The sequence below is a fragment of the Coregonus lavaretus genome, assembly GCF_964263955.1.
Source record: "Coregonus lavaretus genome assembly, contig: HAP1_SCAFFOLD_979, whole genome shotgun sequence".
NCBI classification, from domain to species: Eukaryota; Metazoa; Chordata; class Actinopteri; order Salmoniformes; family Salmonidae; genus Coregonus; species Coregonus lavaretus.
The window spans coordinates 32,501-45,000 of record NW_028156106.1 but is presented as its reverse complement, the minus strand read 5'-3'; the positions used below and the strand labels follow the sequence as shown (position 1 = coordinate 45,000).

Sequence of the window (12,500 nt, the reverse complement as noted above, 5' to 3'; positions counted from 1 at the left end):
CTCAAGCTACCAATATGAGCGGAAGAGGCAAAACCGGAGGCAAGGCCAGGGCGAAGGCAAAGACCCGTTCATCCCGTGCTGGCCTCCAGTTCCCCGTGGGCCGTGTGCACAGGCTGCTGCGCAAAGGCAACTACGCCGAGCGTGTGGGCGCTGGCGCACCAGTCTACCTGGCCGCCGTACTCGAGTACCTGACTGCTGAGATCCTGGAGTTGGCCGGCAACGCTGCCCGTGACAACAAGAAGACTCGTATCATCCCCCGTCACCTGCAACTGGCCGTCCGTAACGACGAGGAGCTGAACAAACTGCTCGGCGGTGTGACCATCGCTCAGGGTGGTGTGCTGCCCAACATCCAGGCAGTCCTACTCCCCAAGAAGACCGAGAAGGCAGTCAAAGCCAAGTAAATTCGCTACTGCGACTTCAACTTGACTACTCAACCCCCAAAGGCTCTTTTAAGAGCCAACCACCTAGCTCTCCAAAAGCGCAAAGTACCTTTCTATGACCGCAATACATTGAGTGGGTGTATACACAACTATTTCGACATTCTGTGCCCACATGAGGCCTTGCATGAACAACAACACCTACTTGGCCTCATTTGCCATAGCAGGCTAGCATTAGATGATACGTGCCTATAAGTTCTATATCGTGGAGCTCCGCCCCATAGGGGAGCTATGCTCCTAGTGGTTTACCCTCTGCCCTAAGGCAGATGCAGCCTGAAGCAAAATTATGCACACACCTACAGCCAATAGGAGTACAGGTGTCCCTATATAAGGAACCCCGTTCCCTCAATCTGCCTCCCATTATCTTCAGCGACTGGACTAGAATTGAAGAAGCCATAGAAGACTCAGGAAGATCTCGTCGTTGATATCCAGCCATCAACGTCTTCCTACAATGAGCACACCAAGCTTATCCTAAGGTAAGCATTTAACAAAAGCTCTTTTCAGAGCTCAATGTCGCTGTTCCCCTTGGCGGCTGTCGACCCCCCCCGACATTGTTTCGTGGGTTGAGAGGCACAGCACGCCAGGGACAGCTTCATCAATCCCCCACTATGCGCCAGCTGCGCCCTCCTTTTTTGAAGGAGTGGAAGCAGCATTGGGCATTTTTAGGGAGGATATTCCTCTTGAGGATGTGCTATCAGTGTTAGTCTCAGCTGAGGCATCATCTGAGGGCACTGACTCAGGAGATGACAGGGCTATTGGGGAAGAAATGAATATTCTATTGGAACAATTCATTACACTGACCCAGATGTTTAACCCCCCTTTTCCTTCGGGAAATTGTGAGGTCATTACATCCCTGGATGATGACGCCACAGCCTCTCTGTGCCTGAATTCTCAGGTCTCATTGAGTGGGCTGCTAAACAGCGGGAGATTAAGCTGCCCCCCATTCCCTCCAACCCGGAAGTGGATATGAGGAAGGGCGGCCGTTACTCTCGCTACAGCTTGGCGTCAGACGGCGGCCTCCAGCAGCAAGGGAGCGGGCCTCGCCCCCCCCTGCAGCGCCAGAGGTGCCGGCGAGAGAGGTCATTAAAGCGTCATCCTGGCATCACCCGAAGGGCCGGCCAGAAGAGACGCCGTTTATGACAGGCGAGGGGGAGAGAACGGAAGACGGCACAGCGCCTGCTGTGACCGAGCCCACTGTCCCCCCCCCCACTCTACCGTTGAGTGTATGGAGGAGAATGTTTTTTGTTGATGTGTGTAATAAAGAGTTGGCTCTACTTGACACTGTCAAGAAAGAGCCCCTTTTCCATAATACATCCGAGAGCGTTCGACCTTCCTCACTCTCGCTCTCTCTCTTACCACTATGAGTGCAGCTCAGCCCACCATGGTGCGTTGCTGAATGCACACATAAGGCAGGTATATAAAAGGTATTAAGTGTACCTTATAGGACCTCACTTTACAGACTCCTAGGAGTGCCGTAGTGAGTGTCTCACATAGCAGGCTGCAGTCTCAGCCAGATAATGGCATGATGACGCGACCGCTATCCGGGACGGCGCTCTGTCTCAGGCTAACGCCTCAGTCAGTGCAGTTCAGACCTGTGCTGCGTTCACGGAGGGCCTGATTACTACGGTTACGGGCGTAACCACGTATCGGCGCCCCCGTTTCTCTCAGAACGCGCTGATAATAACCACATTGGGGGTGGCGCACTATCACAGACTAAGGTCTCTGTTAGTACGACCCAGACCCATGCTGCGTTCAAGAAGGGCCCGATTACCACGGTCACGAAGGTGCCCAGTGTATCGGCGCCCCCACCTTTTCCTGAACGCGCCCAGGCTCACCACACTGAGTGTAGTTCAGCCCACCAGAGGTGCAGAGCTGAACGCACACAGGAGGTGAAAGGAGGAATAATACCTAGACGCCGTCTTGGTTTATCTCAAAGAGACCTCACATTACAGACTCCAAGGAGTACTGTAGTGAGTGCCTCTCATAGCAGGCTGCAGTCTCAGTCAGGAGACATGATGACGCAGCCGCTAGTTGGGGATGGCGCACTATCGCAGACTAAGGTCTCGGTTAGTGCGATTCAGACCCATGCTGCGTTCACGGAGGGCCCGATTACCACGGTGACGAAGTTTCCCAGTGTATCGGCGCCCCCACTTCTTTCTGAACGCGCTAATACTCACCACACTGAGCGTAGTTCAGCCCACCAGAGGTGCAGAGCTGAACGCACACAGGAGGTGAAGGGAGGAAAGATACCAAGACACCGTCTTGGCTTATCTCAGGATACCTCACATTCAGCAGACAGCTGTCTCTGTCCCAATGTGACATGAAGACGCAGCCGCTAACCGGGAATGACGCCTTGCTGCAGGCTAATGCCTCAGTCAGCGCAGATCAGACCCGTGCGACGTTCACGGAGAGCGGGAATACCAGGGTTACAGGTATAACCAAGGTATGGACGCCTCCGGCTTATTCTGAACGTATCAATGCCCATGGCTCTGAGCGCAGCTCACCACACATTGAGTGTGTCGTTGAACAGCCGCTTAAGACCAGTAAAGAGGCATTGTGGCACCACCGTGTGGTATCAGTCAGAGATCACACCTTTCAGATTCTGTTGAGTTCTGTAAAGGATAAGTCTCATGCTAAGCGGCAGTCTCAGTCAGGCAATGACATGATGACGCAGTCGCTTTCCGGGAAGAGCGCTCTGTCTCAGGCCAGTACCTCAGACAGTGCAGTTCAGACCCGTGCTGCGTTCACGGAGGGCAAGATTACTGGAGTTACGGTCGTAACCAACGTATCAAAGCCCCCGACTCTCCCAGAACGAGCTGATGTGTCCTCTCCCTTTCAAAGGGGGCCCGCCTTGGGCTATTCCACCAACCCAGTGCTGGGGAATAGCGGCGGCGAGGGCCATAGAGGAATACAGGTCCTTCCTACTGGATGCACCACAGCTTCGTGCGCACCCGCTTTCTCTGCATTGCTGGCAGTGGCGTCGAAGCTGTACCCTCTCACGCTGGCTAGAACAGACGTTAGAGAAGGGTTATGCCCTCCAATTCCATCGGACCCCACCCCCGTTCAGGGGAGTGGTGGAAACGGTGATGAAAACGCCAGACAAAGTAGCCGCTCTGAGATCAGAGATTACGGAACTTTTGGCGAAGGAGGCGGTCACAGTAGTTCCCCGAGAGCAAAGGAACAAGGGGCTATACTCGCCCTATTTCCTAGTGCCAAAAAAAGACGGGGGGAGTGAGGCCGATTTTGGATTTACGCATTCTCAACGAGAGCATAACCAAACGGCCCTTCCGAATGCTGACGACAAAACGCCTACTGGAATGTGTTCAGAAGGGAGATTTTTGTACAAGCATAGACCTAAAGGACGCGTACTTTCATGTGCCGATACAATCGCGCCACAGAAAGTTTCTGCGGTTCGCCTTTCAAGGGGTGGCGTACAAGTTCACGAGGATGCCGTTTGGGTACGCCCTGGCACCTCGAACGTTTTCCAAATGTGTGGAGGCGGCATTGGAACCGCTGCGTCGTCAAGGGATAAGGCTATTAGCCTACCTAGACGACCTGCTGATTCTCGCCCCGTCAGCAGAGCTGGCGTTCACACACACGACACAGACAGTGATTCATCTCACGCGTCTGGGGTTTGCTGTGAATTGGAAAAAGAGCGCACCCTGGCCCAGTCATCAGATTGTCTACCTGGGACTACAGCTAGACACTGTAATGATGAGGGCGCGAATTTCGGACCCTCGAAGGGCAGCATTGTTACTAGCCCTGAGGAAGTGTCGTCCGAATCACACAGTAACGGCGCTATCGATCATGTCACTTTTGGGTCTCATGTCGGCAGCCCACTCTGTGGTCCCGCTAGGGCTTCTGCATATGCGCAAAGCACAGCGGTGGTTCGCCCAACTAAGACTAGACCCAGTGCGTCAACGTCATCGGTTGGTGGTGGTTCCTCTCTCGCTAAGAGCAGACCTGGACTATTGGCGGAACCCGTGCGTTCTCACGCACGGAGTCCCGATGGGCAAGGTGTCATCCTACATTCCAGTGTTTACAGATGCCTCTCTGACTGGATGGGGAGGGACATGTCAGTCTCAAGCGATAGGAGGTGCATGGCCTCAATCAGGTCGTCACATCAACCTCCTAGAGTTGGAAACGGTGCGACTGGTCTTGACCCACTTCGCGTCTACCCTTCGGGGTCGCGATGTGTTGGTCTGGTCAGACAACCGAACCACAGTGGCTCACATAAACCGCCAGGGAGGGGTCAGGTCTCCTGCCCTTCATCGGGCGGCAGTGGAATTGTGGCGGGGGGCTCACAAGCACCTTCGCTCGTTGAGAGCAGCACACATTCCGGGCTACTTGAACGTAGGGGCAGACATCATGTCAAGAGGGGGTCCTCGAGACGACGAGTGGTGTCTGCACCCGGACATTGTTCTACAGATTTGGGAACAATTCGGGAGAGCCGAGGTGGACCTGTTCGCGTCACGTGTGAACGCGCAGTGTCCCCTATGGTTCTCTCTGAGAAACCAGGACGAACCGCCATTGGGAAGAGACGCATTCGCGCACTACCCGTGGCCGAGAGTTCTCCTGTATGCATTCCCTCCGCTGTCTTGCATTCTCCCACTGTTAGCCAGGGTGAGGTCAGAGGAGCTGTCAGTGATACTGATAGCGCCCGATCGCCCGGGGGCTCCGTGGTTTGCAGAGATGAGTCAGATGTTGATTGCGCCACCCTGGCCAATTCCACATCGACGAGACGCGTTGATTCAGGCGGGAGGCTCGATAGGGCAATGGCCCATAATCGGCCAACCACTGAAGGCTTGGTTCCTGAATGGGACAGGTTAAAGCGCCGTGGGTTGTCTGATGCAGTGATCAGAACAATACAGGGCGCAAGAGCCGGTTCCACTTCTAGGTTGTATACCAGCAGATGGAACGTTTTCTCACGATGGTGTGATACACAGGACGTGGACCCCATGAGCTGTCAGGTAGAGAGTGTGCTCTCATTCCTACAGTCTATGTTTGATAAGCAGAAATCGCCCTCCACTATTCGAGTGTTTGCAGCGGCAATTTCAGCTGGTCATGAAGGGTTTAACGGAAAAAGTGTGTTCAGTCACCCATTAGTGAAACGTTTCCTATTGGGAACGCAACGGCTTAGGCCAAGACCTAGAGCTACGCTGCCCAAGTGGGATTTGGCATTGGTTCTCGAAGCGCTATGTAAGTCGCCGTTCGAGCCATTGAATCAAATACCCCTCAAGATGCTGTCTATCAAGACGGCGCTGTTGCTTGCCTTGACTACTGCTAAACGAGTCAGCGATTTGTGTGCACTGTCGACGAGACCCGACTGCCTAGCCATTAATGGCGATCTGAGCAGAGCGGTGTTACGTCCTAACCCGGCATTTGTGCCGAAGGTTATTAACAGTGCATATAGATCGCAGATCGTGGAATTGTGGGCTTTTCATCCCCCTCCCCATGGGGAGAGGAGTGAGGAAAAGCTTCACTGTCTGTGCCCAGTACGCGCTTTGGCGTGTTACGTTAGGCGCACAGCGGCGGTTAGGTCATCGCCTCAGCTGTTTGTGTGTCACGGTGCGGCTGCATTGGGTAGACCACTTTCAAAACAGCGTTTGTCTCATTGGCTTTGTGAAGGCATTGAGACGCCGTACGAGGCGGCGGGGCAACAACCGCCTCAGGGTATTAGAGCGCACTCCACTCGTGGAGTAGCGGCTTCTACTGCCCTCTTCAGAGGAACAGAGGTAGAGGATATTTGTAGAGCAGCGTCATGGTCGACACCGTCTCCTTTTATCCGTTTCTATCTGTTGGATATGTCTTCTAACTCTCTGGCTCGGTCTGTACTCAGCGTGGCTGAAGGGAGATCATGAGCAGAATAGAGAAAGAAAGCAGGATTGTGAATAAGTTCATAAGTCCGCTTTTATTAGAAGTAACATATTATGGACATGTTTTCTAACTCTTTTGTTCGATCAAATTTCAGCAGAGCTGAAAGGCGTTCTTGAGCTAGAAAAAGAGGACAGAGCAGGACCTTGGACAGGTTCCAATCAGGTCCGCTCTGGTTAGGAAGACTTATGTCAAGGATAAGCCCTTTAACTCCAATCTCGATTGCACTCAGCACAGCTGAAGGAGAATCTTGAGGTAGAGGAGGGAGAAGCAGGATGATAGACTGGTCTCTATCAGGTCCGCTTCGGATGAAGAGCATATTCTGTGGCATGTCTCCTGGCTGACAGTGTCAGCATATAGAAACATGTATTGAGTGGACAGAATGTGAGGTCATCTATCTGAGGTTCAGTTTAGTATGACTGGTATATTTTGTTCCATAGAATATTGAGGCACGGCTATCTGCTAGTCAGATTAGCACGGCGTCTATTCTATTGATCTGCCCAATAGCCATTGACATTGTCATTGAGCTAGATGGGGCGGGTCTATAACCGATGACGCGGTATATTGTGACGCCCTGATGGGTTTTTAGTCGCAGTACTGCGGGAATTGGTTGCAGCCATTGCTGGGCTTGACCTTTTCATTTTTTAATGGGAAGTGTTAGGCTCGGCAGGGAGTACATTTTGGAGCGTTTCGCTCCGCCTTAAACCACTAGGAGCATAGCTCCCCTATGGGGCGGAGCTCCACGATATAGAACGATTAGTTACCGGAGTGTAACTCCAGTTCTATGAGTGGAGCGGAGCCCCATAGGACTTAAGGCCCTACCGACCCTCTCTAGTCTCGCTGAAGATAATATCTCGGGAGGCAGATTGAGGGAACGGGGTTCCTTATATAGGGACACCTGTACTCCTATTGGCTGTAGGTGTGTGCATAATTTTGCTTCAGGCTGCATCTGCCTTAGGGCAGAGGGTAAACCACTAGGAGCATAGCTCCCCTATGGGGCTCCGCTCCACTCATAGAACTGGAGTTACACTCCGGTAACTAATCGCTGTCACTCTTGACTTTGGCGACTATTATTGCGCGTAAAGGGCCGGCGGCGTCCTATTGCGCGCGCACCGGGAGTTTGAGTTTTGGAGAGGCCGGGCCTCCCGTCCAATGGCCAACGGAGGAGGCCTGCGAAACGGGCCAATCGGGGTGGTGGGGAGATGGTGTCCAATCAGCAGGCGCCACTGCCGGCTTTATAAACTTCACATAGGCATTTCGAGGCTATACTCCCGACTGTCAGAGCAGCGCCATGGCCAGAACCAAGCAAACCGCTCGCAAATCCACCGGTGGCAAAGCCCCCAGGAAGCAGCTCGCCACTAAGGCTGCTCGCAAGAGTGCCCCGGCCACCGGCGGTGTGAAGAAGCCTCACCGTTACAGGCCCGGCACCGTGGCTCTGAGAGAGATCCGTCGTTACCAGAAGTCCACTGAGCTACTCATCCGCAAGCTGCCCTTCCAGCGCCTGGTGCGAGAAATCGCCCAGGACTTCAAGACCGACCTGCGCTTCCAGAGCTCCGCCGTGATGGCCCTACAGGAGGCTAGCGAGGCTTACCTGGTCGGCCTGTTCGAGGACACCAACCTGTGCGCCATCCACGCCAAGCGGGTGACCATCATGCCCAAGGACATCCAGCTGGCCCGCCGTATTCGCGGAGAGCGCGCATAAATGAGGATGACCTGAACTCGAATATCCCCCAAAGGCTCTTTTAAGAGCCACCTCCATATTTCCATCAAAAAGGCACAATTGTTCCATGTATACACGCACCTCTACATTAGCCACCATGTATGTTGTTCACTAACACGTCTAAAAGCTACGTATTGCACCTTTTTAGTTGCCTGAAGTCTAGCTTCAATGTTTGTGTGTGTGTATATACACAACCATCTGGCATCATCCACTTCCTTTGAACTATATAGTAACACAGTAAAATGCTTTACAAAGGAGGGGAAAAAGAAACGAGTGATAATATAGGCCGAATAGTAACAAGAATTGTGTTCAGATGAATAATTGACACTATTAGTTGTGTGTAATAATAGCCTTGCATGCAGTCCAGAAAAAACATTGCATGCCAACTTACTTTGAAAGTCCCATGTTGCAGTGCTGCTGAGAGACTCATGCAGAGGCCCAAACTTTACAATGGAGCACGGAGGCCATCTTGTGGTTAAATGTGGGTACTGCACCTCATGGTGAGTCCCTTTCAGCATTTGCTCTTTAGGCCAGCGTTTCCCAAACGCGGTCCTGGGGTCCACAAGGGGTGCGCGTTTTGCGTTTTGCCCTAGCACTCCACAACTGATTCTAATACTCCCAGCTTGATGATGATGAGTTGATTATTTGAATCAGCTGTGTAGTGCTAGGGCAAAAACTCCCAAAATGTGGCCCGAGTTTGGGAAACCCTGCTTTAGGCTAATACTAGCCTATTAGGATGACTTGGTTCGATCGCTTTAATGGCAACTGCTGAACTCTGGTTTCACTAATTACTTGTCCCAGGTCACCATTATGAATCCAATAGCAAAACAAATGTTTCAAAATAGCTCAATAGTGAAAAAAGGCCAGGAAATGATGGGTTCTCAGCAATATTTCACCAACAACCAATCACTATTCACGCATAGACATTAGGATCATCAACAAATATTCCTAAGTCATACTACAAAAGGGTTGTAACGAAATGGATTTGTCTGTTCAATGCAAGTTCAACGTCAAAGAAAAAGTGCATCACCACAACAAACGTGTCTTTAGATACACTGTAAAAAATGACTTTGTGGAATGTACTCAAGCTATTACAGTCAACAAAAGCACACGTCATATTGTTGAGTAGATCTTTTTGCTTGTTTTTATGAGTAGATAAGCTTGAGTAAGTTGAGTTGATGTGGTCCAATACATTGAGTAAAGATGATAGAGACGTAAAAAGGATTATATTACGTTGATTCGACTCAAATAGACATTGTGTTATTTTACCTGAATGATTCATCCTATTATGTATTTAGACCAACTTACTTTGGATTCACTCAATCACATCCCTTAAGAGAAAAGGTATCCGGACACCGGGAATCCATTTATTTAAACATCAACGGTTTGCAAAACATCTGTTATTATGAGTTGACAAATTACGTAATTGCAATCAACACTGCAGGTAAATCATGATTGCTGCAGGTAGGCAACACCGTAGAAATAGGAACTACAACACTAACAACAAGTGACATTTACTCCTGATGTACTGACTGACCTGTTGCAACCTCTACAACCACTGTGCTTATTATTTGACCCTGCTGGTCATCTATGAACGTTTGAACATCTTGGAGAAAAATGTGTGAAACCACTGCCTATATGAGGAGCTGTCGTTGTTTGTTTTATTACCACATACTTATGGAAATTGCACCGGTTGAGAGATGATGGCTCTCTTGTGCCTACGGTGAAGGGTACTTCTGATCCAGCAGGTGGTGCTAAGATCCCTCCCTATATGACTTGAATGATGAGTTGATTTATTCCTTATAGCTCCTAATGATTTTAAGGCCAGTGTTGGCAAACATTACTTGTGCTCCAGCAGGTGGCCATGACATCCCTCCCTATATGACTTGACTGACCAGTTAGTTGATGGACTCCTTATAGCTCCTAAATTTAATGATTTTAAGGCCAGTGTTGGCAAACATGACTTCTGCTCCAGCAGGTGGCCATGAAATCCCCCCCTATATGACTTGACTGACCAGGTAGTTGATGGACTCCTTATAGCTCTTAATGATCTCAAGTGTCTGTGTTTTTATGTGGTTAGGAGTTTTGCTCACTGCGTGTCCCCCTTCCATTTCAGTGTTTCCCAACTCCAGCGGTAGAGTAGGCTACCCCCAACAGGACCCATTTTTCTTGTAGGCCTGGACAGCCACAGCTGATTGAACAACCTGTCACCTAAATTACCAAGTCCTCAATGAGTAGAATCAGGTGCAACAACAACAACAACAACAACAACAACAATATGAGGAGAGGGACACAGTGTACTAGCTGATCTCCCAGTTGTCACAGTTTGGCCTTGTGTTCCACATAGCCTATATCAGTATTTGAGTATGTTTCCCGCGCACGTTAGTTGCTTTCACGTCATCTTTGAAATCGCTCCTCCCTAGTCCCCTAGAACGAGCGCCCTCCCCTTTGCAACGCCTCCGAACATATAACAGAGGCGCGCTTTCTGTGCCGCCGGCCTCAATCAGGTCGACCAAACGCAGATAATAGCGCACCGCGCACCGGCGCTGAAATCATTCATTCACTTGAACTCAACTAGCGAACACACCATGTCCGGAAGAGGCAAAGGCGGCAAGGGACTCGGAAAAGGAGGCGCCAAGCGTCACCGCAAAGTTCTCCGCGATAACATCCAGGGAATCACCAAACCCGCTATCCGCCGTCTGGCTCGCCGCGGCGGCGTGAAGCGTATTTCCGGTCTGATCTACGAGGAGACCCGCGGTGTCCTGAAGGTGTTCCTGGAGAACGTGATCCGTGACGCAGTCACCTACACCGAGCACGCCAAGAGGAAGACCGTTACCGCCATGGACGTGGTCTACGCTCTGAAACGTCAGGGACGCACCCTGTACGGTTTCGGCGGTTAAACCCACTCTCTTCGGAACCTCAACACCCCGACTCGAACCCAAAGGCTCTTTTAAGAGCCACCCACATCCGCTTAAAATGGGCCCATTCCATGTAGTGTTATATATAACAACAAATGTTTAGTATGCAATTTAGTAAGAAAGTATGAGCCACTTCGAGTGGACAGGGAGTATTAATTAGAGGATTCTAATGTCCCGTCCACTTTTAGCGCACAGAGGGAGGCCTATATCTGACAGTGGCAAAGTGTAAGAACGTTATTATTTTGGGTCAAGCAATAGTGGAATTTGGACAACATAAAGCCACCACGAGTCGGTAGACGTGGCTCGAAAAGAGGGGGACAGCGCGCACACACACACACACACAGTCCAAAATGGGAGCCCTATGTCTGACGGTGCCAAAGTGGGCAATTCTATCACCAGCATTATTTGGCACAACAATCGTGCCATTTGGACACCTATTAAAGCCCCCCTTTTGAAACACACAATTCCCCATCGGTCACAGAGCATAGGCTATAGAGAGGAGGGAGGGAGGGAGGGAGGGAGGGAGGGAGGGAGGGAGGGAGCAAGCAAGCAGGGGAGTGTCTACGGCCGCTGACTTTGCTTAGCTTCCTCTTCATAAGACGGGTAAGCGCCCTTCACCCCCTCATTCGTTTCTGAGAAGCAACGAGACATCATCATGCCCGAGCCAGCAAAGTCAGCGCCCAAGAAGGGCTCCAAGAAAGCCGTCACCAAGACCGCAGGGAAGGGCGGCAAGAAGCGCAGAAAGTCCAGGAAGGAGAGTTACGCCATCTACGTGTACAAAGTCCTGAAGCAGGTCCACCCCGACACCGGCATCTCCTCCAAGGCCATGGGAATCATGAACTCCTTCGTGAACGACATCTTCGAGCGTATCGCCGGAGAGTCCTCTCGCCTGGCCCACTACAACAAGCGTTCTACCATCACCTCCAGGGAGATCCAGACCGCGGTGCGCCTGCTGCTCCCCGGTGAACTTGCCAAACACGCCGTGTCCGAGGGCACCAAGGCCGTAACCAAGTACACCAGCTCCAAGTAAACAGCGCATTTGGACTGCTCTACTAACCCAAAGGCTCTTTTAAGAGCCACCCACTCTGTCAGTAAAAAAAGCAATTCCATCGCCACCGAATGAATGCGTAGGTAGGCTGCGTTACATTGTATCATTGTTTAATGGGCGGCGCGCGCCGCCTCGGAGAGCGGCTACATTGTATCATTGTTTAATGGGCGGCGCGCGCCGGCTCAGAGAGCGGCTACATTGTATCATTTCCCCTGCCCGTTCCAGCGTAGGGGTTTAGCGCGCCTTTTTTGGTGTCTTTGCGCGCTGAATAGTAACCCATGTTTGTCGGGCTCTATTCCAGGTGAAGGCAATGTAAAATGGCACCATTTGACAAAGGGTGTAAATAAATAAATCAAAAAGGCAGTCTGTTGGGTTTGATTGGAAATAAATTCCCTTTATCGTCTAATGAGCAGATAGTCATTTTGAGTTGACTTCCTGAATCGGTAGGACACGGATGGAGTGAATGGATGCTCCATCATTGGACTATACCCTAATGATGTGAA

The 12,500-nt window shown here is 51.1% G+C and overlaps 4 protein-coding genes across 4 annotated transcripts; all 4 read left to right on the top strand.

The window, feature by feature from the left end:
• Positions 1 to 14: 14 nt before the first annotated feature.
• On the top strand, positions 15 to 401 carry LOC311126825 (histone H2A; the record flags this gene model as incomplete). The annotated part of the gene is made up of 1 exon (XM_084200805.1): positions 15 to 401. One exon carries the CDS (start codon positions 15 to 17, stop codon positions 399 to 401), a length of 387 nt encoding a protein of 128 aa, XP_084056931.1.
• A 7,131-nt stretch (positions 402 to 7,532) lies between these two features.
• On the top strand, positions 7,533 to 8,013 carry LOC311126830 (histone H3.2; the record flags this gene model as incomplete). Its single annotated transcript, XM_084200810.1, has 1 exon — positions 7,533 to 8,013. The coding sequence occupies exon 1, from the start codon at positions 7,603 to 7,605 to the stop codon at positions 8,011 to 8,013; it is 411 nt and encodes a 136-aa protein (XP_084056936.1). The 5' UTR covers positions 7,533 to 7,602.
• A 2,606-nt stretch (positions 8,014 to 10,619) lies between these two features.
• LOC311126828 (histone H4) lies at positions 10,620 to 10,931 on the top strand (the record flags this gene model as incomplete). Its single annotated transcript, XM_084200808.1, has 1 exon — positions 10,620 to 10,931. One exon carries the CDS (start codon positions 10,620 to 10,622, stop codon positions 10,929 to 10,931), a length of 312 nt encoding a protein of 103 aa, XP_084056934.1.
• A 673-nt stretch (positions 10,932 to 11,604) lies between these two features.
• On the top strand, positions 11,605 to 11,979 carry LOC311126827 (histone H2B; the record flags this gene model as incomplete). Its single annotated transcript, XM_084200807.1, has 1 exon — positions 11,605 to 11,979. One exon carries the CDS (start codon positions 11,605 to 11,607, stop codon positions 11,977 to 11,979), a length of 375 nt encoding a protein of 124 aa, XP_084056933.1.
• Between the last annotated feature and the right edge of the window lie 521 nt (positions 11,980 to 12,500).